General features: G+C 44.6%; 1 protein-coding gene across 10 annotated transcripts in view; it reads left to right on the top strand.

The window, feature by feature from the left end:
• The first annotated feature begins 2,029 nt into the window (after positions 1–2,029).
• Positions 2,030–25,071, top strand: part of slc2a9l2 (solute carrier family 2 member 9, like 2) — a 294,396-nt gene continuing 271,354 nt past the window's right edge. Inside the window, exons 1-4 of one of the 10 annotated variants that reach the window (XM_052008890.1) lie at positions 2,030–2,201; positions 4,044–4,121; positions 13,027–13,110; positions 13,673–13,907. In XM_052008890.1, coding sequence (XP_051864850.1) covers positions 13,847–13,907 — 61 coding nt within the window. In that variant the 5' untranslated portion in view covers positions 2,030–2,201; positions 4,044–4,121; positions 13,027–13,110; positions 13,673–13,846. Of the gene's footprint in view, positions 2,202–4,043; positions 4,122–13,026; positions 13,111–13,672; positions 13,908–16,585; positions 16,680–17,997; positions 18,048–25,071 lie in introns of those variants that run through there. The other 9 variants (XM_052008908.1, XM_052008881.1, XM_052008900.1 and 6 more) reach the window with 9 other exon arrangements.

The following is a 25,071-nucleotide window of genomic DNA, read 5'->3' on the forward strand; positions in this document are numbered from 1 at the left end:
CAGAGACAGTGAGCGCTGCTGTGCAGGAGGCAGTGATGGTGGGGAAACAAGACTGTGAGAGTGGTAGTGTAGGGAATCCTATCATAAGGGGGTCAGACAGGGTTGAAGGACAGGCAGGACTGGTGACTCAATATCCCAGGGTATAGAATTTTCAGGTGAGATGGGAAGGGGAAGGGGACTGCACTGTTTGTCAATTTTGCATTACTTCAGTATCCTTGAAGACTCCTCAAATGAGGCCACATGGGTAGAGATTAGAAACAAAAAAGGGGGTTTAATTGCAGACCTCCCAGCAGTCAACAGGTAGAAGAACAGATATGTAGGTAGATATCAGATGGATGGAAAAAAATAGGGTTATTGTACTGGGGAATTTCAATTTCCCAAATATCAACTGGGATTGCCTTAGTTTCAAGGCTCAAAGGGCAGAATTCTTGACATGTGTCCAGGAGAGCTCTTTGACCAGTATGTAGATAGACCAATGAGACACATTGCTGGATTTTATCTTTGGAGTGTAGCCAGTCAAGTGAAGGGAGGCTCATTTTGGAGATAGTGACTATAACACTATATATTTTAAAGTGGTTATGGAAAAGGATAGGGATGGATCATAATAAGGGCCTTAAACTGGGAGAAGGCCAATTTCATTAACATAAGGGAGGACCTGGAAAAGGTAGATTGGGAGCATCTACTTGCAGTTAAGTCTACACCTGGACAGTGGGAAGCATTCAAAGGAGAAGTAACAAAGAGTTCAAGAGGCCAACATGTTGGATTTTGGAGTGGCCATTGTGAGAGTGGGCAGTGTAGGAGTGGGGAGCTGAGGCTTTGGCTCAAGAGGCTTCTGCATGAAGAGGTTGAGTAAGTGGCCCAGGTGTTGGGAGTGAGAGCAGATCTTTAAAAAAGCTTCGGTGAGGAGGCACAAGTAAGAACAGATAAGGTTTTTATTCTGCTGTTGTTCCATAGTACTTGATTCAGTGTAGGCAGGATGGCAGTTAGGGCAGTGGAATGCTCCTCCTGCAAGATGTGGGAAGTCAGGAAACCTCACAGTTTCCCTGATGACTACAGCTGTGGGAAGTACACCCAGCTGCAGCTCCTGACAGACCAGGACATGGAACTGAAGCTGGAGTTAGATGTATTCAGGATCATCTGGGAAGCTGAGAGCTTCATAGATGAGACTCTTACTAAGATGTTCATACCCAAGATGCAGGCTTCAGATAGATTGATGACCACCAGGAAATGCAAGCAGAGTAGGCAGTCAGTGCAGGGTTCCCTTGTGGCCATTCCCCTCACAAACAGTTATACTTCTTTGGATACTGTTGAGGGGGATCTTCTTTCAGGGGCTAGTCAGGTCTCTGGCACTGTGACTGGCTCTGAGGCTCAGAGGGAAAGGGTGCAGTCAGATGGGGCAATAGTGAGAGGACACTTGATAGTGTGGGGGACAGATGTGAGATTCTGTGACCACAGAAAAGATGCCAGGATGGTGTGTTGCCTCCTGGGTACCAGGGTCAAGGATGTCTTTGAGCGGCTACAGAAATTTCTTGAGTGGGAGGGTGAACAGCCAGAGGTCATTGTACATGTTAGTACAAACGGCATAGGTAGAACAAAGGATGAGATTCTGCAGAACAAGTGTAGGGAGTTAGGTGAGAAGTTAAGAAGCAGGACCTTGAGGGCAGTGATCTCCAGATTACTCCCAGTGCAATGTGCTAGCGAGGTCAGAAATAGAAAGATAGGCCAGATGAATTCATGGCTGAGGAGCTGGTGCAGGGGGCAGAGATTCGGGATCTTGGACCATTAGGATCTCTTCTAGGGTGCAGATGAACGGTACAAGAGGGACAGTTTGCACTTAAACCAGAGAGGGACTAATATCCTTGCAGGGAAATTTGCCAGTGCTGAACAGGAGGGTGTAAACTAGATTGGTAGGGGGGTGGGACTCTGAGCAGGAGCAAGTCATAGGCTAAAGCAGTAGCCAGTGAGAGCAAGTTTAGAAATCAGGATAGCCAGGGGCACAGTAAAGGGAGGGAAAGGAATACCTAGTTAAACTGCATTTATTTCAATGCAGGAGGTTTAACAGGTCAGGCAGACAAACTCAGAGCATGGATTGGCTCTGAGGACTGGGATGTTACAGCCATAACAATCATGGCTGAGAGAAGGATAGAACTGGCAGCTCAATAATCCAGGATACAGATGCTACAGGTGTGACAGAGGTACCGGTAAGTGAAGAGGGGGTGTTGCCTTCTTGATAAGGGAGGACATAACAGCAGTACATCGAGATAACATTCTTGGGGGATCGTCCAGTGAGGCCAAATGGGTAGAACTCAGAAACAAGAAGGGGAGCATCACTCTAGTGGAGCTGTAATATGGATCTCCAATAGTCAGCAGGAACTTGAGGAGCAGGTGTGTAGAGAAATTGCTTATAGTTACAAAAATAGTAGTGTTGTATTGGTGGGAATTTTTAATTTCCCCAGTATTGACTGGACTACCCAGAGTGTTAAGGGCCTGGATGGGGTGAAATTTATGAAATGTGTCCAGCAAAGTTTCCTGAGTCAATATATAGAGGGCCCTAATTGGGAGGGTGCAATATTGGACCTTGTCTTAGGGAACGAGGCAAGGCAGGTGACTGAAGTGGCAGTCAGGGAGCACTTTGGCTCCAGTGACCATAATTCTATTAGTTTTAAGACAGTGATGGAAAAGGATAGGACAGGTCCACAGGTTAGTGCCCTAAACTGGAGCAGGGCTAATTCTGGGGGAATTAGGCAGTATCTAATAGAGGTCAATTAGGTGACCCTGTTTGAGAGGAAAGCAATGAATAGCAAGTGGGAGGCTTTTAAAAGTGCGATATTAAGTGTCCAGAAGCAGCATGTTCCTGTTAAGGTGAAGGGGAAACCTAGCAAGTTTAGGGGGCATTGGCTGATGAGAAATATTGATGCTCTGGTCAAGAAAAAGGAAGCATACATTGTGTTTAGGAGCATTTAGAAAGTTTTTCGATGAGCTTTTGAATTGATTAGACAGAGTGAGAATGGGATTAATATGGTCAGACAAGTTGGGCTGAATGGCCTTTTTCCATGTTGTACAATTCTATGATTCTATGATTATTACTTTGCAAAGAGCAGTAACCTCAGGATTTTCTTGCATATATAGTTAAATACTGAAATCCTAAAATTGTTATCAGTGATCAAGTTGTACTGCTATCAGTTTTCTGTGGCACAATCTAGCGTAAGTCACTTCAACAGTGAATGAATGTAGTCTTTTTGAATGAGTTCCATTGAAAAATACACTGAAAATCTTATGCCCATCTACACAATGTCTAAACAAATTTTTAATGTCTTGCTGAGCACTAACTTCTTGGCAAGCTATCTGGTTGCAACTTCTTTATACATTTATTTCAGAAAATTATGATATTTCACCTAAATAATATATTTGTTTCAGTCTTAATTTAGTAACCTGTATATGACAGAGCATAGAACAGTACAGCACAGGAACAACTCCTTCAGCCCATGAGCAAGTTAAGCAAATGGTGCCTAGTTACACTAATACCTTCTGCCTGCACATGGTCCATATCCTTCCATTCTCTGCATGTTCATGTGTCCATCTATTAGCCTCTTAAACTATCATTTCTGCACCCACCACCACCACTGGCAGCACATTCAAGACACCCACCACTAAAAAAATTTGACCCACATATCTCTTTTGAATATTGTCTGAAATAATTGAGATTTGCCTTCTGATTTCAAATCTAAAAAAATTCTTTAATATGATTGCCAGTTCAGTAGTTTGGTGCCTTTGTGACTATTGGCTGACAGAGAGAATCCTTTGAACTCATGCTGAGCAGCAGAACAGGTGCTTGTTACAGGAATCACTGAACTTTGAACAGCTTACCATGGCCTAGAAATTGTGTGCTGTTGATTCAGAGCCATTTACTTACAGTCAGTGAGATCTAGCTTCCAAAACAAATCAGTTCCTAGTTGTATTCCACTTGTTTAATGATTGATACCATAATCTTCTGCAAATGTAAACACGAAGCTAACATTTCACCCTTTCCCTGTTTTACACAGTGCGTGCTTTACAACTGTGATGGACCATTACTTAACCTAAAGAGCAAGGATAAATCATGCAGTAACTTTCCATATTTTGTAAGTGCTTCATTTGTTGGGTGGATTGTGGTCCCATGGAATCTGGGGAGAGCTAGTTAGGTGTATTCAAAATTGGTTCAGAGGTAGGAAACAGAGGATGGTAGTTGAAGGTTATTTCTCAGAATGGAGGCCAGTGACTAGTCATGTGCCACAGTGTTGGGACCCTCATAATTCATTATTTATATCAATGATTTGGACACGAATGCACAAGGCTTGATCAGATGACAAAATTAGGTGTTGTTGTTGATAGTGAAAGTTATCATAGATTACAGGGGGATCTTGATCAGTTAGCGAAGTGGGCCGAGGAATGGCAAATGAATTTCAGTACAGATAAGTGTGAGGTGATGCATTTTGGACAGGGTGGTGGAAAAGGCATTTAGCACGCTGGCCTCCATCAGTGAGGGCATTGAGTATAGGAGTTGGGACATCATGTTGCAGTTGTCCAAGTCATTGGTGAGGCCGCACTTGGAGTGCTGAGTACAGTTTTGGTCACCCTGTTATAGGAAAGACGTGGCTAAACTGAAAAGAGTGCAGAAAAGATTTGAGGATAGAATATAGAACAGTACGGCATAGGAACAGGCCCTTTGGCCCACAATGTTGTACCGAACCAATTACTTAGTAATCAAATGCCCAACTAAACTAATCCCTTCTGCCTACACAATGTCCATATCCTACCATTTCCCTCACATTCATGTGAATATTTAAGAGCTTCTTGAACACCCCTATCGTATTTGCCTCCACCACCACCCCAGGCAGCGCATTCCAGGCACCCACCACTCTATGTAAAAAAAACTTGCCCCACACATCTCCTTTGAACACCCCCTATCACCTTAAATGCATGCCCTCTTGTATTAGATATTTCAATCCTGGGAAAGAGATACTGGCTGTCTATCTATGCCTCTCATTATCTTATAAACCTCAATCAGATCTCCCCTCAGCCTCCACCACTCCAGAGAGAACAACCCAAGTTTGTCCAACCTATCCTCATAGCACATGCCCTCTAATCCAGGCAGCATCTTGGTAAACCTCTTCTGCACCTTCTCCATCCTTCCTATAATAGGGCAACCAGACTGAATGCAATACTCCAGATGTGGCCTAACTAAACTTTTAAAGCTGCAGCATAACTTCCTGACTCTTGAACTCCGTGTCTTGACTAATGAAGGCAAGCATGCCAAATACCTTCTTTACTGCCCTATCCACCTGTGTAGCCACTTTTAGGGAGCTTATGAACTCAGACCCCAAGATCTCTCTACTGTTAAGGGTCTTGTCATTAACAGTGTACTGTCTCTTTACATTTGACCTCCCGAGGAACACTTCACATTTGGCCGGGTTTTACTCCATCTGCCATTTCTCTGCCCATAGCTGCAACTGATCCATATCCTGCTATATCCTTTGCCAGTCTTCTACATTATCCACACCACCACCAATCTTTGTATCATCTGCAAACTTACTAACCCACCCATGTACATTTTCATCCAGGTCATTTACATACATCACAAACAGCAGAGGTCCCAGTACGGATCTCTGAGTAACACCACTTGTTGCAGACCTCCAGCCAGAATAAGTCCCATCGATCACTACCTTCTGTCTTCTATGGGCAAGCCAGTTCTAAATCCAAGTGGCCAATTCACCATGGATCCCATGCATCTTAATCTTCTGGGTGAGCCTTCCATGAGGGACCTTGTCAAACGCCTTACTAAAATCCATATAGACAATATTCACAGCTCTGCCTTCATCAACCATCCTTGTCACCTCGTCAAAAAACTCTATCAAGTTAGTAAGGCACAACTTGCCCTGCACAAAGCCATGCTGACTGTCCCTAATTAGGCCATGGTTTTCCAAATGTTCATAAATCCTATCCCAAAGAATGCTCTCCAGTAACTTCCCTACCACTGACACGACTCACTGGTTGATAGTTTCCAGGATTATCCCTGTTTCCCTTCTTGAATAATGGAACAACATTAGCTACTCGTCGGTCCTCCAGGACCTTACCTGTGGCTAGAGAGGACATGAAGATATTGGTCAAGGCCCCAGCAATCTCATCTCTTGCCTCTCTCAATAACCTGGGGTATATCCCATTAGGCCCTGGGGACTTATTCACCTTAATGCTCTTTAGAAGACCCAACACTACCTCCTCCTTTATCTCAAATTGCCCAAGCATATTAGTGTGCTCCACACTGATCTCCCTATCTTCCACATCCTTCTCCTTGGTAAATACTGATGCAAAATATTCATTAAGGACCTCACCCACATCCTCCACGTCTAAGCACATATTCCCTCTTTTACCCTTGTGTGGACCTACCTTCTCCCTCGTTATCCTCTTGCTCTTGATGTATGTATGGATTACCTTGGGATTCTCTCTAATCCTACTTGTCAAGGACTTCTCATGGCCCCTCCTGGCTTTCCTAATTCCCTTTGAGTTCCTTTCTGGCTTCTTTATAACCCTCATCCTCTGTTTGATCCTAGCTTCCTAAGCTTTACATACTTTTCCTTTCTCTTCTTGACTAAATTCACCACTTCTCTTAACATCCAAGATTCTCTTACCTTGCTATCCTTGTCCTTCCTTCTTACTGGAACATAGCTGTCCTGTACTCTGTGCAGTTGGTCTTTAAACACCCTCCACATGTCACATGTGGACTTGCCCAAAACAGTTGTTCCCAATTAATTTTCCCTGGTTCCTGCCTAATTCTCTCGTAATTTGCCCTGCTCCAATTTAATATGCTCCCACAAGTTCCATGCTTATCCTTATCTATAGCTACCTTAAAACTTTAGGAGTTGTGGTCAGTGTTCCCTAACTCTTCTCCCATTGAAAGGTCTGTCACCTGGCCAGGCTCGTTACCCAACACCAGGCCCAGTATGACACTTCCTCTTGTTGGACTATCTACACATTGATTTAAGAAACCCTCCTGGATGCACCGAACAAATTCTGCCTTGTCTAAACCTCTTACACGAAGGAGGTCCCAGTTTATATTAGGGAAGTTGAAGTCCCCCACAACAATACCCCTATTAGTTCTATACCCTTCCCTCATCTGCCGGCATATCTGTTCTTCAATGTCCCGGTGGCTACTAGGGGGCCTGCAGTATAATCCCATCAGAGTGATTGCACCTTTCTTATTTTTGAGTTCTACCCATATAGACTCAGTGGACGAGCCCTCCATTATGTCCCCATCTGAGTGCAGCTGTGATATTGTCCCTAATTAGTAGTGCAACTCTGCCGCACCCCCCCCCCCCCCCCCCCCCCCCCCACCTTTTGTTTTTACATCCCTCACATCAAAACCCTGGAACATTAAGTACCCATTCCTGTCCTGTAAAGGTAAGGTTTAACTGTTATTGTTATAAATTTTAAGTAGGATAAAACTAGGTAGGGAAAGAATAGTTCAGATGGAGGACATGGTGATGTGCTGCAGCTGCTTGATGTGGGAGCTAGTGGACCCTGCTGGGGTGCATGGTGACCACTTCTGCAGTAAGGGCTGGAGGAACTTCAGCTCAGAATTGATGAGCTGAAGTCACAGCTTCAGACAATGCGAAGCATCAGGGAGAGAGAGAGTTATGTAGATACTGTGCATCAGGAGACAGTCACCCCCCTTAGAGCAGGTACTTCTAGGGTATAGGAAGCGGATAGAAGGGTGATTGTCAGGGGAGAAAGTGAAAAAGAAAGGGAACAGGCAGACAGTGCAGAGGACCCCAGAGGCTGTTCCCCTCAATAACAGGTTTTCCGCTTTGGAAGCTGTTGAGGGGGATGACCTGCAGGGACCAAGCAGCAGTAGCCAGGTCTCTGGCACTGGGACTGGTCCTGCTGCTCAGAAGGGAAGGGAGGAGAAGAGGAGGGCAATAGTGATAGGGGACTCGATAGTCAGGGGAACAGACAGGAGGTTCTGTGGAAGTGAGCATGAATCCCGGATGGTATGTTGCCTCCCAGGTGCCAGGGTCCAGGATGTCTCTGATCGGGTCCACGGGATTCTTGAGCGGGAGGGAGATCAGCCAGAAGTCGTGGTACATGTTGGTACCAACGACCTGGGTAGAAAGAGGAATGAGGTCCTGAAAAGTAAGTTTAGTGAGCTAGGCAGAAGGCTGAAGAACAGGACCTCAAGGGTAGCAATCTCAGGATAGTTGCCAGTGCCACGTTATAGTAAAGGTAAGAATAGGAGGAGATGGCAGACAAATGCGTGGCTGAGGAGTTGGTGCAGGAGGGAAGGTTTTAGAATTTTGGATCATTGGAATCTCTTCTGGGGAAGGTGGGACCTGTACAGAGAGGACGGGTTACGCCTGAACCCAAGGGGGGCCAATATCCTTGCAGGCAGGTTTGCTAGAGTGGTTCGGGAGGGTTTAAACTAGTTTGCAAGGGGGATGGGAAGCAGAGGAAGAAATGGATGTGGAAAAGTCAGATCTAACACGTAGAGAGGCTTTGAGGAAGGAGAAGCAGAGTACAGGGTATAAAAGTAGAAAGGTGGATGCGCTAAAGTGCATTTACTTAAATGCAAGAAGTATCAGGAATAAGGGTGATGAACTGAGATCTTGGATAAGTACATGGGACTATGATATTGTGGCTCTTGCAGAGACTTGGCTGTCACCAGGGCAGGAATGGATATTGAGTATTCCTGGATTTCAGTGTTTTAAAAGGGATAGGGAGAAGGGCAGAAGAGGAGAAGGGGTGGTGTTACTGGTCAGAGATACAATTAGAACTGCAGAAAGGGTGGATAATGTAGCAGGATCCTCTCTAGAGTCAGTATGGGTGGAAGTTAGGAACAAGAAAGGAGCAGTTACTCTACTGGGAGTATTCTATAGACCCCCCCCCCCCCCCCCCCCCCCGGTAGCAGCAAGGATACTGAGGAGCAGATTGGGAGGCAGATTTTGGAGAGGTGCAAGAATAACAGTGTTGTTATCATGGGAGACTTCAACTTCCCAAATATTGATTGGCACCTGCTTAGTACCAAAGGGGCAGAGTTTGTTAAGTGTGTCCAGGACGGATTCTTGTCACAGTATGTTGACAGGCCGACTAGAGGGAATTCTATATTAGATCTAGTATTAGGTAATGAACCGGATCAGGTGACAGATCTCTTGGTGGGTGAGCATTTGGGGGACAGTGACCACTGCTTCATAACCTTTAGCAGTATCATGGACAAGGATAGGAGCAGAGAGGACAGGAAGATATTTAATTGGGGAGGGCAAATTATGAGGCTATAAGGCTAGAATTTGAGTGTAAATTGGGATGACATTTTTTGAAGGCAATGTACTATGGAGATGTGGTCGTTGTTCAGGGATCTCTTGCAGGATGTTGGGGATAAATTTGTCCCGGTGAGGCAGAGAAAGAATGTTAAGGTGAAGGAACCATGAAGAGAGGTGGAAGAAGGCAGCATCCATAAAGTGTAGGCAGCAAGGATCAGATAGGGCTCATGAGGAATATAGGGCATCAAGGAAGGAACTTAAGAAGGGGCTGAGGAGAGCAAGAAGGGGACATGAAAAGGCCTTAGTGAGTAGGCTTAAGGAGAAACCCAAGGCTTTTATCACGTACGTGAAGAGCAGAAGGATGATGAGAGTAAGGGTAGGACCGATTAGAGACAAAGGTGGGAAGGAGTGCATGGAAGCTGTGGAAGTGGGTGAGGTTCTCAATGAATACTTCTCTTCAGTATTCACCAAAGAGAGGGGCCTTGATGACACTGAGGACAGTGTTGGTAAGGATAATGTTCTAGAGCATGTAGATATCGAGAGAGAGGATGTGTTGGAGCTGTTAGAAAATATTAGGACAGATAAGTCCCCAGGGCATGACAGAATATTCCCCAAGCTGCTCCACGAGGCGAGGGAGGAGATTGCTGAACCACTGGCTAGGATCTTTGAGTCCTCGTTGTCCACTGGAATGGTACCGGAGGATTGGAGGGTGGCAAATGTTGTCCCCTTATTCAAAAAAGGCAGTAGGGATAGTCCGGGGATTTACAAACCAGTGAGCCTTACATCTATGGTGTGCAAGCTGTTGGAAAGGATTCTTAGAGATAGGATCTATGAGCATTTAGAGAATTGTGTACTGATTAGGGACAGCCAGCATGGCTTTGTGAAGGGAAGATCATGTCTCACAAGCCTGATAGGGTTCTTTGAGGAGGTGACCAGGAAGATTGATGAGGGTAGTGCAGTAGATGTGGTCTACATGGATTTTAGTAAGGTGTTTGACAAGGTTCCACATGGTAGGCTTCTTCAGAAGGTCAGAGGGCATGGGATCCAGGGAGGCTTGGCTGTGTGGATTCAGAATTAGCTTGCCTGTAGAAAGCAGAGGGTTGTAGTGGAGGGAGTGCATTCAGATTGGTGGGCTGTGATTGGTGGTGTCCCACAGGGATTGGTTCTGGGACCTCTACTTTTCGTGATATTTATTAATGACTTGGATGAGGGGGTAGAAAGGTGGGAGGTGGGTTAGCAAGTTTGCAGATGACACAAAGCTCAGTGGTGTTGTGGATAGTGTGGAGGACTGTCAAAGACTGTAGAGGGATATTGATAGGATGTAGAGCTTGGCTGAGAAGTGGCAGATGGAGTTCAATCTGGAGAAGTGTGAGGTGGTACACTTTGGAAGGACAAACTCCAAGGCGGAGTACAAGGTTAATGGCAGGATTCTGGGTAGTGTGGAGGAGCAGAGGGATCTGGGGGTTCATATCCACAGATCACTGAAAGTTGCCTCACAGGTGGATCAGGTAGTTAAGCTGAAGGGATATTAGCTTTCATAAGTCGTGGGATCGAGTTTAAGAGCTGCGAGGTAATGATGCAGCTCTACAAAACTCTGGTTAGTCCGCACTTGGAGTACTGTGTCCAGTCTGGTCACCTCATTATAGGAAGGATGTGGAAGCGTTGGAAAGGGTGTAGAGGAGATTTACCAGGATGCTGCCTGGTTTGGAGAGTATGTATTATGAGGAGAGACTAAGGGAGCTAGGGCGTTATTCTTTGGAGAGAAGGAGGATGAGGGGAGACATGATAGAGGTATACAAAATATTAAGAGGAATAGATAGAGTAGACAGTTAGTGCTTCTTTCCCAGAGCACCAATGCTCAATACAAGAGGGCATGGCTTTAAAGTAATGGGTGGGAAGTTCAAGGGAGATATCAGAGGGAGGTTTTTTTTACCCAGAGAGCAGTTGGTGCATGGAATGCACTGCCTGGGGTAGTGGTGAAGGTAGGTACATTGGTCGAATTCAAGAGCTTATTAGATAAACATATGGAGGAATTTAAAATAGGGGGATATGTGGGAGGAAGGGGTTAGATAGACTTAGGTGTGGTTTAAAGGTCAGCACAACATGGTGGGCCAAAGGGCCTGTATTGTGCTGTATTGTTCTATGGTTCCTCTCTCAACTAAGTCTCTGTTATGGACACAACATCACAGAGCATGGATCAGTACATGGAACTAAGTTCACCACCCTTACCCTTAGTACTCCTAGCATTCAAATACACACATTTCAAAGTGTCCATCCCATTGTGTCTATTGCTTTGCTCCTGCCTTTTTTATTGGCCCTGACATCTACCTTCCTCTCAATCCCTCCACTTTCTGACTCAGTGCTTTGGTTCCCATCCCCCTGGCAAACTAGTTTAAACCCTCCTGATTAGCTCTAACGAAACTCTGGGCCAAGGTATTGGTTCCCCTGCAGCTGAGATGCAACCCATCCTCTTGTACAGGTCACCCCTGCCCCAGAAGATGTTCCAATGATCCAAGAACCTGAAACCCTGCCCCCTGCACCAGTTCCTCAGCCACTCCATCTGTTCTATCATCCTATTCCTGCTCTGACTAGCACGTGGCACCAGGAGTAATCGAGAGATTACTATCTTGGAGGTCCTGCTCTTCAGCCTTTCTTAACTGCCTATATTCACTGCATAGTACCTCTTCCCCCTTTCTACCCACATCATTGGTGCCAACGTGCACCACGACCTCTGGCTGCTCCCCCTCTCCCTTGAGAATGTTCTGCAGCTGCTCTGAGACATCCTTTACCCTAGCACCTGGGAGGCAACACACCATCCTGGTGTCTCTTTCACGGCCACAGGATCTGTTGCCTGTCCCGCTAACTATCAGGTCTCGTATCACTATTGCTCTGCCTGACTTTACCCTTTCTTGCTGAGCCATAGAGCTAGCCACAGTACCACTGACCTGGCTGCTGCTGTTGTGCCCTGATAGTTCATCCCTCCAGTAGTACCCAAGGGGATATACTTGTTGCTGAGGGATATGGCCACAGGGGAACCCTGCACTGACAGTTTACTCCCCTTACTTCTCCTGGTGGTCACCCACCTATCCGAAGCCTGTACCCTGGGTGTGACCACCTCGGTAAAAGTCTCATCTGAGGTTTTCAGCTTCCCAGATGGTCCTGAGCACATCCAACTCCAGCTCCATTTCCTTGACCTGGTCAGTCAGGAGCTGCAGCTGGGCGCACTTCCTGCAGATGTAGTCATCAGGGAGACGGTGAGGTTCCCTGATATCCTACATCTTACAGGAGGAGCATTCCACTGCCCTAACTGCCATCCTGCCTGCACTGAATCAAGGACCAAGGATTTACAGACAACAAAATAAAGACTTTAACAGTTCTTACCTGTGCCTTCTAACTGAAACCCTTTTTTATAGAGAGCTGCTCACGCTCCCCTCACCAAGATCACTTACTCAGCCTCTTCTCACCAAAGCCTCAGTCCCCTCCCCCCTCCCCCTCCCCTCCCCCCCCTCCCCTCCCCTCCCCCCCCTCCTTCTCCCCTCCCCCCCTCCCCCCTCCCCCTCCCCCCCCCCTCCCCTCCCCCCCACTCCCCCCTCCTACCCCCCGAATATTGGCCGAATGCAGGAAATTGAGACTAACAAGGTGGGCACTGTGGTTGGCAATAGACTCATTGGGCTGAAGGGCATGTATCCTTTGATTGCTGTATGACTTGTATGTTCTGATTTTCATTTCCTGCTTCAAGATTCCTAATTTTGTCATGAGGAGAGAGAGAGAGGAAGGTCTGGTAGACTAAACTGCACTTCCTTTAATGCAAGGAGCCTAAGAGGTAAGGCAGATGAACTCAGGGCATGGATAGGTGACTGGGATATTATAGCTGTTCCAGAAACATGGTTGAGGGATGGGCAGGACTGATAGCTCAATGTTCCGGGGTACAAATGCTACAGGCGTGATAGAGGTGAGGATGAGGGAGAAAGGAGAATTGCTTCTTGATTAGGAAGAACATCATGGCAGTACTTAGTGAGGACATTCCTTGGGGATTGTACAGTGAGGCTATATTAGTGGAACTTAGAAGTAGGAAGGAGGTGATTACTTTGATGGGATTGCACTATAAGTCCCCCAGTGGTCAGTGGGAATTAGAGGAGCAAATATGAACGGAGGTCGCAGGTAGCTGTAAAAACAATAAATAGGGTTGTAATAGTATGTTTGTAACTTCCTTAATATTAACTGGGACTGCCAAAGTCCTAAAGACTTGGAAGGGGCAGAATTTGTTAAGTGTATCCAGGAAAGTTTTCTCAAGCAATACACAGCTGGCCAGACAAGAGAGGGGGCAAAACTCAACCTCCTATTGGGAAGTGAGGCAATCTGATGTATTAGTTCCTGTTGTCCAGGTGGTCCAGAGCAGAGTGAAGAGCCAGAGAAATCCCATCTGCTGTTGACTTGTTATGGTGGTGGACAAATTGGAGCAGATCCAGGTCATCTCTGAGACAGGAATTGATTTGCGCCATAACCAACCTCTCAAAGCACTTCATTATGGTTGATGTAAGCACTACCGGACGCTAGTCATGGAGGCACGTCACCACCATCTTCTTGGACACCGGAACAACAGATGCCTTTTTGAAGCAGGTGGGAACCTTAGACCACAGAAGCGAGAGGTTGAATATGTCCGTAAATACTCCAGCCAGTTGGTCTTCACAGATCTTTAGTATTCGGCCAGTATGCCATCTGGACCAGATGTCTTGTGGATTCACCCTCTTGAAGGATGCCCGGATGTTGGCCTCATTGACTGAGATTACAGGGTCACCTGGAGATGTGTGGGCTTGTGTGGGTGTGTCATAGTTCTCCCTATCAAAACATGCATAAAAGGCACTGAGCTCATCCAGGAGTGATAGGTCATTGCCAATTATGCTACCCGATCTCGCCCTGTAGGAAGTTATTTTGTGTAAGTCCTGCCACTGCTGTCGAGTGTCCATCTGTGATTTCAGTTTAGGCTGGGATTGCCTCTTTGCACTTGCAATGGCCTTCCAGAGGCCTTCTTATACGACTCTGGGTCACCAGCCCTAAACACCGCAGACTATTATCCATGCTGTATTGCTCTATGACTCTATGACTATGAATCTCCTGGTTCATTCAGAATGTGCCCATCTATGTGTGGAGCCATAGGAGTTAGGTGACATCTTAAGTGAATACTTATTTTCTATATTTACCATGCAGAAGGTCATGGAAGCTAGGGAATACAGGGAAGGGGTCAGTAATATCCTGAAACATATCCACATTACAAAAGAGGAGCTGTTGGCATTTTTAAGATGCATAAAGGTGGATAAATCCTTGGGCCCTGACCAAGTTTTTCCTAAGATATTGTGGGAAGGTAGGGAAGAAATTGATGGGGCCCTGCCAGAGATTTTTGTATTATCATTAGTCACGGGCAAGGTACCAGAAGACTGGAGGGTGGCTAATGCTGTGCCATTATTTTAGAAGGACTGCAAGAACAGGACAGGGAACTACAGGCCTGTGAGCCTAACATCAGTGGTGGGAAAGTTATTGAAGGGGATTCTGAGAGACAGGATTGACCTGCATTTGGAAGGGCATGAAGTCATTAGGGTTAGTCAGCATAGCTTTGTGCATAGGAAAATATGTCCCACAAATTTTATTGTGCTTTTCGAAGAGGTGACCAAGAGGATTGACAAGGGCAGGGCAATAGACATTGTCTATATGGACTTTATCAAGGCCTTTGACGAGGTCCCTTTGTGGTAGGCTTGTCTGGTAGGTTAGATTTACATGGTTTGGAGGGTGAGCTAGCCAATTGGATACAAAGTTGGCTTGGTGGAAGGAGGCAGAGGGTGGTAGTTGAGGGTCTTTTTATCATATTGGAGGCATGTGACCAGTGGTGTGCTACAGGGATTGGTGGTGGGTTTCCTCTTGTTTATCATCTACATGAACAAATTGGCTGAGAATGTAGCTGGCATGATTAGTAAGTTAGTGGATGACAATGTGGCGACCCACCTTCTATGCAGGCGAACCGGCTCCAAAAATGGCATGTGTGTCGGCAGAGAGGCCAGCCACAAAATGGCGCTGGGCCGCCTTCTCCACCAGTGAGGGGAGAAAGCCTGTGCGCAGGAAGAGGCTCTGGTGGCGCACCTCTGACGTCATCGCCGCCCGGAGAGGGCGGGAACTTAACTGCTTAAAAGCCAGCGCGGCGAGGTTCGCAATAAACCAGTCTAGAGTGCAACCTACCGACTGTGTGTCGTTATTTCTAGCTCAGTGCATAGCCCATCGCTACAACACCAAAATTAGTGGTATAGTGGACAGTGAAGAAGGTTATCAAGATTATAACAGGATCGAGATCAACTGGGAAAGTGCGCCAAGGAATGGCAGATAGAATTTAACTCAGACAAGTGCAAAGTGTTCCACTTTGGCAACTTAAACCAGGCGGGACTTGCACAGTAAATGACAGGACCCTGGAGAGTGTTGTAGAACAGAGAGACCTAGGGGTACAAGTACATATTTCCATGAAAGTGGCAAAGAAGGCATTTGGCACATTTGCCTTCATCAGTCAAGGCATAGAGTACAAGAGTTGAGAGGTCATGTTATTACTGTACAAGACACTGGTGAGACTGCACCTGGAGTATTGTGTACAGTTCTGGTCACCTAGCTCTTGGAAGAATGCCATTAAGCTGGAAAGGCTGTAGAAAACATCTACAAGAATGTTGCCAGGATTGGAGGGCTTGAGTTATGAGGAGAGACTGGATAGGTTGTGGTTGTTTTCCCTAGAGCATAGGAGGCTGAGGAGTGACATATAAAATCAGGAGCAGCATAGATAAGGAGAATGGTCACAGTTTTTTTTTCCCAGAGTAGGGGAGTCTAAAACTCAAGGCCATAGGTTTTAGTTGAGAGGGGAAAGATTTAAAGGGGATCTGAGGGTCATGTTTTTTGAATAGTGAGTGGTGGGTGTATGGAATGAGGAAGTGGTAGAGGTAGGTGCAATTACAACACTTAAAAGACATTTGCATGGGTACATGGATAGGAACAGGTAGAGGGATATGGGCCAAATGCAGGCAAATGGGACTAACTCAAGAAGATACCTTGGTTGGCAAGAACAAGCTCAGTCAAAACAGCCTGTTTCTGTGCTGTATGACTCTATGCTATCTTTGCACAGTTATGCAATGTTACTTTTGTGGTGGGAAGCCCATTTCGGTACACTAGAATTTCTAAGGTATGGGTATTAGTTGCAGTTCACAAATTATATGTATATTTTTGTCAGTAGGTTCTATTCCACTGAACTAACACTCTTGGCTATCTGTCAGTTGCAGAAACCTGCAGACTTGGCTGCTGTTCAAGATAGGCATGGGTACAACCTGATTTTTGGAGCCAAGAAATGATCAGAGGTGGCTAACAAAGGTGGGAAGGTAGAAATTTGAGGATTGTGAATGACCAAACTGGAGGTACTGCTCTCTCTATGACTCTTTATAGGGGAGCTTTCTGCAAAGACTTTTTTTTGTTCTATTTGTGATAGGGAAAAAGATAGAAATAAATAAAATTAGTACCCAAAAATCAGATTTAATTACTTTAAAATATGTTTTGGGATATTGAGGTCTCTTGGGGGTTAAATTGGGTGTGGGTGTGTTCCAAAGTCTTACCTGATGAGTAATGCAAATTGGCTGAAACTGCCATCAGCAACTTGTCAATGCAATAAATAACAAAAAAATACAGGGAGTTTACCCCTGTATTGTGTTCAAAGTTTCAATGAAAATACTGACTGCTGTATGTGTGGACTTAACGTGTTCATGTCTTACTCCAAAAAAGTCATGGACTTCTAGTGTTTTAGTTGTAAGCTAAAAGAAAATTTAACGATAATTTGGAAACCCCAAATATTGCAACGCAACTAAGCTCAGAATTGTCGAATTTCAGGTGAGAAACAGCAAAATATCCCTTTCTTTATGCGTGGAATCATGACTTCTTTAAGTTGCACTGCTTTAAGTTGACTGCTCACGTGCAGAGATACTTCACACACCGTTGAGTGGTTAACAGTATATGCGCGAAAATCAACTGGCAAGATTTAAATCAACGGGTTTAATAAGTAATTCTCCTTAAGCTTAAGCGGTGCAAATGACAGTAAGAATTTAATCATAAACGATAACAAGTTCATTAAGGATTATTAAATGTTTTACAATTCATTTGTTTTGTCTATTTCTCTCATTAATTACTGCCGGATTATTACATTTATGACATGGCGTTGTTGACAGTTCTTAAGATTCTGTAAGATATTATTTTTAAATCCGTATTTTTGCAATTAATACTATATACTCCGGAAGTTCTCGGTCATTGAAATACTGTTGTCAACGGGGAGAAAGTAAAATATAACAAGTGCCAGAAATGATTTAGCGAGGCAGGGATATAAAAGTTCCATTTGTACCTTCGTGGGCCAGCGAAAAGTCACTTGGAACTTTTGCACAATTCTGAGTTTCCCCACCCTCATCGACCCATTGCAGTAGAGATCGATCCCCCGGTTCCCACTGCTCTATGTTAATCGCTGAGTAGCAGTTTCGCGATCATTTCCCGCTCAAGGTGGACCAAGCGTGTATTTTCGCTCCTGGCTGGACAACCCGCTCACTCTGCGGCGGTCCCGCCCGGGAATTAAAACATCACTCATGCTAACGGAACCAAGCCACACAGCGCAGGGTGACAATTGCTTTTGATTAAACGGATCTACGAACTTCACAGTTGGAATAATCAGGGAGTTGGTTTTGGAACTTCTCAAGTGCCCGGGTCAGTCATCTTTGTTAATAAAAATATCAATGAGATAAAAGCTTGAATATGTAACTATTTCTACTAGAGGAATTAGAAAAATCTAATGCTATCAACGTTATTACACGTGTATATAAAATTTATTATTCACTTTGTCTATTGTTCAATAGTCAATCTTGTGTTATATCAAAGTAACCTTGTCTGTAATCGATGGCAAAAAGCAAATTGTGCGCCAAAATATTTTCAGCAGTATCGTTTATTGGAGAAATTTATGGTGAGATGGGACTTGGAGAGGCCAACGAATAAGAAGGAATTTTAAACTAATTTCAGACAGCTCTTTAGTAAAGGGGTTCATGGATGATAGCTAGTTTCTGATTGGGTGCATTCCTCAGACAACACTCTAACATTCTGCAGATATCCAAGATGCACTGCAGGGGCACAGTGTCCTGTCAATATCTTGCAAAATGGGGAACTTCAAGCTGGTACTTTACTAGTGGGAAATCTTTGATACACAGTCCCATCTTTCCACTGATATTAAACCAACTAGTAAGTAAAGCAAATCTAAGGAAACATTTTCTGTTTAATACAAATACAAACATGAAGTGTTTAAATGATGTGGGAAATGAGGCAGTGCATTCAAAGCTGCAGAGACCAAAATAAAATTTAGATGGAAAAGGACAAAGCCCTCTTTCCATTCTTCTCTCCAAGGGTAATGAAGCTCTGGAATTCTCTGCTCCAAAGAGCCGTTGAGGCTAGATCATTAAAATAACTTAAACTGGAGGTAGATAAATGTTTTGAAAGATTGGAGGACTGGGGGCTATGGGAATCTGGCGCAGAGGAGGAGTTGAGGCCATGATCCCATTGAACGGTGGGGCCAGATGGCCTACTCCTGCTCCTATTTTCTTTTGTTTTTGGGTTCCCTGGTTGATATTCTTATCAAAACTGTCCCTTCACCTATCACATCTATTTCCTTTCTGTTTAATCGCAGATCATACCTTTTTGTACCAGCTTACAGACTCATTCCCATATCTAAGCATTACCTTCTAATCATCAGTCTACTGTATTGTATCATGCTGGTGTTCACACTCAAGTTGTCCATTTCTTTGATTCTTCTTGCCTAATGCATGAAATATTAGAGAATACATCATAGAGATAAAAAAAAGAACAGAAAATGCTGGAAATACAAGCAGGTCAGGTGAAGAAAAACCAGTTAACATTATAGATTAATGACCTTTCATCAGAAGGTTTTCAAAAGGTTGGATCTGTTGCAATTCTTCCACAGAATGAGAATTCTAGATGTAAATCTGAATGGATAGATTCTATTGTAGGAAAACTATACTCAGTTACACCACACATTGGACATAAGTAAAACTCGTAGTCCTCTCTCAAATCAATTTGTACACATTTAAATTAAAAACACCAAACCACTATTTTGTGGTCTGATACCAGCTGGTTGAACTTGACAGCATTGACAGCATCCCTCACTGTAAATATTATGCCACAGTGATTTTTGGATTCGATAAACATAGATACTCAGATTTTTAAAAAATCCACTAGGCTGGGCTATCTCTCAGGTTGCTGAGGTGGAATTGGTGAAGACAGGCAATAATCTTTGAATCCTTAAATATGAGTGTGTCAGAGGACTGGAGGATTACACCCTTGTTCAGCCTCAATCCAGTGAGCCTAACCTCAGTTATGGGGTACATTCAGAGGCATTACTGGAACAAAGATAATTGGCATTTGAAAAATATAGGCTAAGAGATGAAAGACAACATGGATGAGCTCAACGCCTTTCATGCCAGCTTTGAAAGGGAGAATAATGCTACACCTGTGTGAATCTCCACAGCATCCGACGACTTTGTGATTTCAGGCTTGGAGGCTGATGGCCAAACATCCTTCAAGAGGGTGAACCCTTGCAAGGTGTTAGGCCCCAAACGTGTACCTGGCTGGGTACTGAAAATCCATGCTGACCAACTGCCTGCAGTATTCAAGGACATCTTCAACCCTCTTACTGCTGTGGTCTGAAGTTCCTACCTGCTTCGGAGCGGCAGAAATCATTCTAGTGCCCAAGAAGAACAGGGTGAGCTACCTCAATGACTATCGTCCGGTAGCACTCACATCTACTGTGATGAAGTGCTTCGAGATGTTGGTTATGGCTAGAATTAACTCCCACCTGAGCAAGGACCTGGACCAATTGCAATTCACCTACTGCCACAACAGGTCTGCAGCAGAAGCAATGTCATTGGCTCTCCACTCTGCTTTGGAGTACCTGGACAACTGCATGACATACGTCAGACTGCTGTTTATTGATTACAGCTCAGTGTTCAACACCATGATTCCCCCAGTACTAATAACCAAGCTTCAAAACCTGGGCCTCTGTACCTCCCTCTGCAACTGGATCCTTGACTTCTTTATAAGGAGACCACAGTCACTGCAGATTGGCAATAACATCTCCTCTCATTGATTATCAACACAGGCGCACCTCAAGGATGTGTGCTTAGCCCACTGCTCTACTCTCTCTACACTCATGTCTGTGTGGTTAAGCACAGCTCAAACACCATCTATAAATTCACCGATGACACCACTGTTGTTGGTAGAATCTCAGATGGTGATGCAGAGGCTTACAGGAGTGAGGTAGATCGGCTGGTTGTGTGGTGTAGCAACAACAACCTCGCACTCAACGTCAGCAAGACCAAGGAACTGACTGTGGACTTCAGGAAGGGGAAGTTGGGAGAACTCAGCCCAGAATTCACTATGATGCTGGAGGAACTCAGCAGGAAGGGAAGAAGTGAAGAAGCATGGTGGGGGGTGGGTTGGGAGGAAGGGGGATAGGGATTACTTAAAGTGGGAGAATTCAGTGTTCATGCTTCTTCTCTTGTTCTCTTTCCCAGCCTATCTCTCTTTTTTTCTACCCCCTTCTTCTCCTTTCCCTCCTTACCTTTGACTCATCCCCCAGTGGATCTGCTCTCCCATCCTCCCCACACTTGCCTATCACTATCTTTTACCTGCATCTACCTATCACCACCTTGTACCCACCCTGCCTCCCCTCTTTTGTCCACCTATCACTGCTCTGCTTTTCCCTCCTATATTGGGCTTCCCCGTTTCCTATCTTCAGTCCTGAGGAAGGGTCTTGACCTAAAACGTTGACTGCCTGCTTTTCTCCATGGATGCTGCCCAGCCTGCTGAGTTCCTCCAGCATCATCGTGTTTTTCATCTAGATTCCAGCATCTGCAGTCCTTTGTTTCTCTACACACCAGTATTCATTGAGGGGTCATTGAGCAGCTTCAAGTTCTTGGGCGTCAACATCTCAGAGGATCTATCCTGGACCCAACACATTGATGCAATCATGAAGAAGGCACACCAGTGGCTCTACATCGTTAGGAGTTTGAGGATATTTGGTATGACACCAAAGACTCTTACAAATTTCTATATGTATGGTGGAGAGCATTCTGACTGGATACATCATAGCCTGGTATGGAGCCTCCAATACACAGAATCGCAAGAAGCTGCAGAAGTTATTAACTCAGCCAGCTCCATCATGGACACAACCCTTCCCACCATCAAGGGCATGTTCTAGAGGCGGTGCCTCAAGAAGGCAGCATCTATCATTAAGGACCCTCACCATCTGGGACAAGCCCTATCCTCGTTACTATCATCAGGAAGGAGGGACAGGATCCTGAAGACCCAAACTCAATGATTCAGGAACAGCTTCTTCCCCTCCGCCATCAGGTTTCTGAATGATCCATGAACCCATGAACAGTATCTCATTATTCCTTTTATTTTGCACTATTTATTTATTTTTGTAATTTTTAGATTTTTATGTCTTTGCACTGTACTGCTATGGTAAAACAACAAATTTCATGTCATATGTCAGTGATAATAAATCTGATTCTATTTGGTTAATTTGTTTGAGTTCTTTAATGAAGTAAAGATATGTTAATGAAGATCATACAAGTGCAATGTTGTGCATATTGACTTTCAAATGATTCATAGTTATACAGCACAGTAACAGATCCTTCGACTCAACTTGCCATGCTGACCAAGATGCCTATCTAAGCTAATCCAATTGGTCCATATCCCTCTAAACCTTCCCAAATGTGTTTTTTAAAATGCTGTAATTGTATCTGTAATTTTTTAAAATTGTAATTGTACTTCCTCCTCGGAGAAAACTTGCCCCTTAGGTCCCTTTTAAATCTTTCTTACTCACCTTAAATCTATACCCTATTGTCTTAAACCCCCATACCCTGGGAAAGTGACTGTGACTATCTACTCTGTCTATGCCCCTCATGATTTTATAAACCTCTATAAGCTCACCTGCCAGCTTCCTGCACACCACTGACAACAATCCCAGCCTATCCAATCTCTCCTTATAACTCAAGCCCTCTAGTCCAAGGCAACACCCTTGTGAATCTTTGCTGCACCATCCCTGGCTTAATCACATCCTTCCAACAGTGTGGCGACCAGAACTGCACACAATACTCCAAGTGTGGTCGAAGAAACATTTTGTACAACAGTAACATGACAACTCTTATTCTCAATGCCAACGCCAATGAAGACGACATACGTATTCTTTACCACCCTGTTTAATTGTGTTGCCACTTTTAGGTAACTATGTATTTGTACCCCAAGGTCTCTCTGTTCAACAACTCCCTTCATGGCCCTGCCATTCACTCTGTATATCTTGCCCTGGTTTAACTTCCCAAAATGCATCACTCGTCTGAGTTAAATTCCATCTGCCATTCCTTTGCCCACTTTCCCAGTTGATCTATATTCCTGTTGTAACTTTATACATCCTTCTTCATTGCCCACTATACTACCAACTTTGGTTTCTTCTGCAAAGCTGCTATTCATGCCACCAACATTCTCATCCAAATTTATTGGGCCTCAGGCTGTGCTCTAATTAGTGTTGTTTACAGCTTGTAATTAGTGTTGTATACAATGCTCTTGCAGTTTGTAACTTGGCTAATAAAGGATAGCAACCCAATATAACAGCATCCCAGATCCTTTAAGGATTTGTGGACATGCACTCCAAGGTTCCTCAGTTTTCCCACACCCCTTCATGTCCTTCTATCTATTTTGTTTTCCCCTCCCTTGTTGCTACTCTCCAAATTCATTACCGCACACTTCTCTGAATTGAATTTCATTTGCCATTTTTTGGATGGATGACAAGACAATTTATATGTTCTGGTTGTTGCATTATTGGAGGACTGTGGAGGCTTTGGAGAGGATGCAAAAGAGATTCACCAGGATATTGCCTGGATTAGAAAGTATTCACTTTGAGGAGAGATTAGACTTGGATGGTTAACTCTGGAGCATGGAGGCTGAGGGGTGACCTGATAGAAGTACATAAAATTATGAGAGGCATAAATGGGGCAGGTAGTCGGAATGCTTTTCCCAGAGTGGAAATGTTAAATACTAGGGGACATAGGTTTAAGGTATCATCTTGTATAGAGCTGTAGAGCATGGAAACAGGCTTTTCAGTCTCTCATGTCTGTGCCAGTCAGCAGACACCTTCTATACTAGTCCCATTTTCCAGCACTTGGTCCGTAGCCTTCTATGCCATATTACTTCATATGCTCAACTAATACTTTGACCTCTGGCTGTAGACATCTTTGTTAAGGGGAAAGCTTTCTCTCTATCTATCCGATTCGCGCCCCTTATAATCTTGTATACCTCAATCGGGTCTCCCCTCAACCTTCTCCACTCAAAGAAAACAAACCCAGATATCCAGTCTCTTCTCACAGTTGAAACGCTCCATCCCAGGCAACATCCCAGGAAATCTCCTCTGCACCCTTGCTACTGTAACCATATCTTTCCTAAAGTGTGGTGGACAGAACTTCACAGAGGCTTCCAGCTGTGGCCGAACAAATGTTTTACGTAGTTATATCACAGCATCCCCAGCTAATGAATGCAAAGATCCCCGTAAGCCATCTTAACCACCCTTATCTACCTGTTCTGCTGTCATCAGGGATCCTTGGACATGTTCACCCATGTCCATCCGTTCTTCAGTATTTCATGGATTCCCTGATGATAATGTATTAATGTAGGATCAGAGCAAATGACTGGTTGATAATCAGTGCAGTACTGAGTGTATCCTAGCCTTAATAATCCTCTCAAAGCACTTCACATTTTTTGGAATTGAATTACATCAATCATTGCTCAGCCCATCCTACCAACAATTATCAATATTGTTGTGTAGCAGAAGATACCATCCTCACCATCAGCATCACTGCTAGTCTTTGTGTCATCGGCAAACTTACTGTTCATACCTTCTACATTCATATTCATATTGTTAATGCAGATAACGAACAGCACAGATCCCTGCAGTACAGCACTAGTTACAAGCTTCCAATGTGAAAGCAACCCTCGACCATTGCCCCCTGCCTATCTTTTTTTCCCAAGATGGAAATGTCAAATACCATTGACCATAAGATATAGGAGCAGAATTAGGCTACTCGGCCGATCCAGTCTGCTCCGCCATTCAATCATGGGCTGATTTTTTTTTTCAACCTCATTCTCCCACCTTCTCCCTGTAACCTTTAACCCCCTTACCAATCAAGAACCTATCAATTTCTGCCTCAAGTACACCCAATGACTTGGCCTCCACCATCCTCTGTGGCAATGCATTCCACAGATTCACTACCCTCTGGCTGAAGAAATTCCTCTTCATTTCTCTTTTAAAGGGAGGTCCTTTTCATCTGAGGCTGTGCCCTCAGATCCTAGACTCTCCTACTAATGGAGAATCCTCTCCATGCTCACTCTATCCAGGCCTTTCAGTATTCGGTAGTTTTCAATATCACCCCTCATCCTTCTGAACTTCATCGAGTACAGGCCCAGAGCTATCAAACTCTCCCCATATGTTAAGCCTTTCATTCCCGGGATTATTCTTGTGAACCTCCTCTGGACCCTCTCCTGGGCCAGCACATCTTTCCTTAGATACGGGGCCCAAAATCACTCACAATATTCCAAATGCAGTCTTATAAAGCCTCAGCAGTACATCCTTGTTTTTATATTCTAGTCCTCTCAAACTGAATGCTAATGTTGC

This window comes from Pristis pectinata, chromosome 2, assembly GCF_009764475.1.
Source record: "Pristis pectinata isolate sPriPec2 chromosome 2, sPriPec2.1.pri, whole genome shotgun sequence".
In the NCBI taxonomy this organism is placed as follows: Eukaryota; Metazoa; Chordata; class Chondrichthyes; order Rhinopristiformes; family Pristidae; genus Pristis; species Pristis pectinata.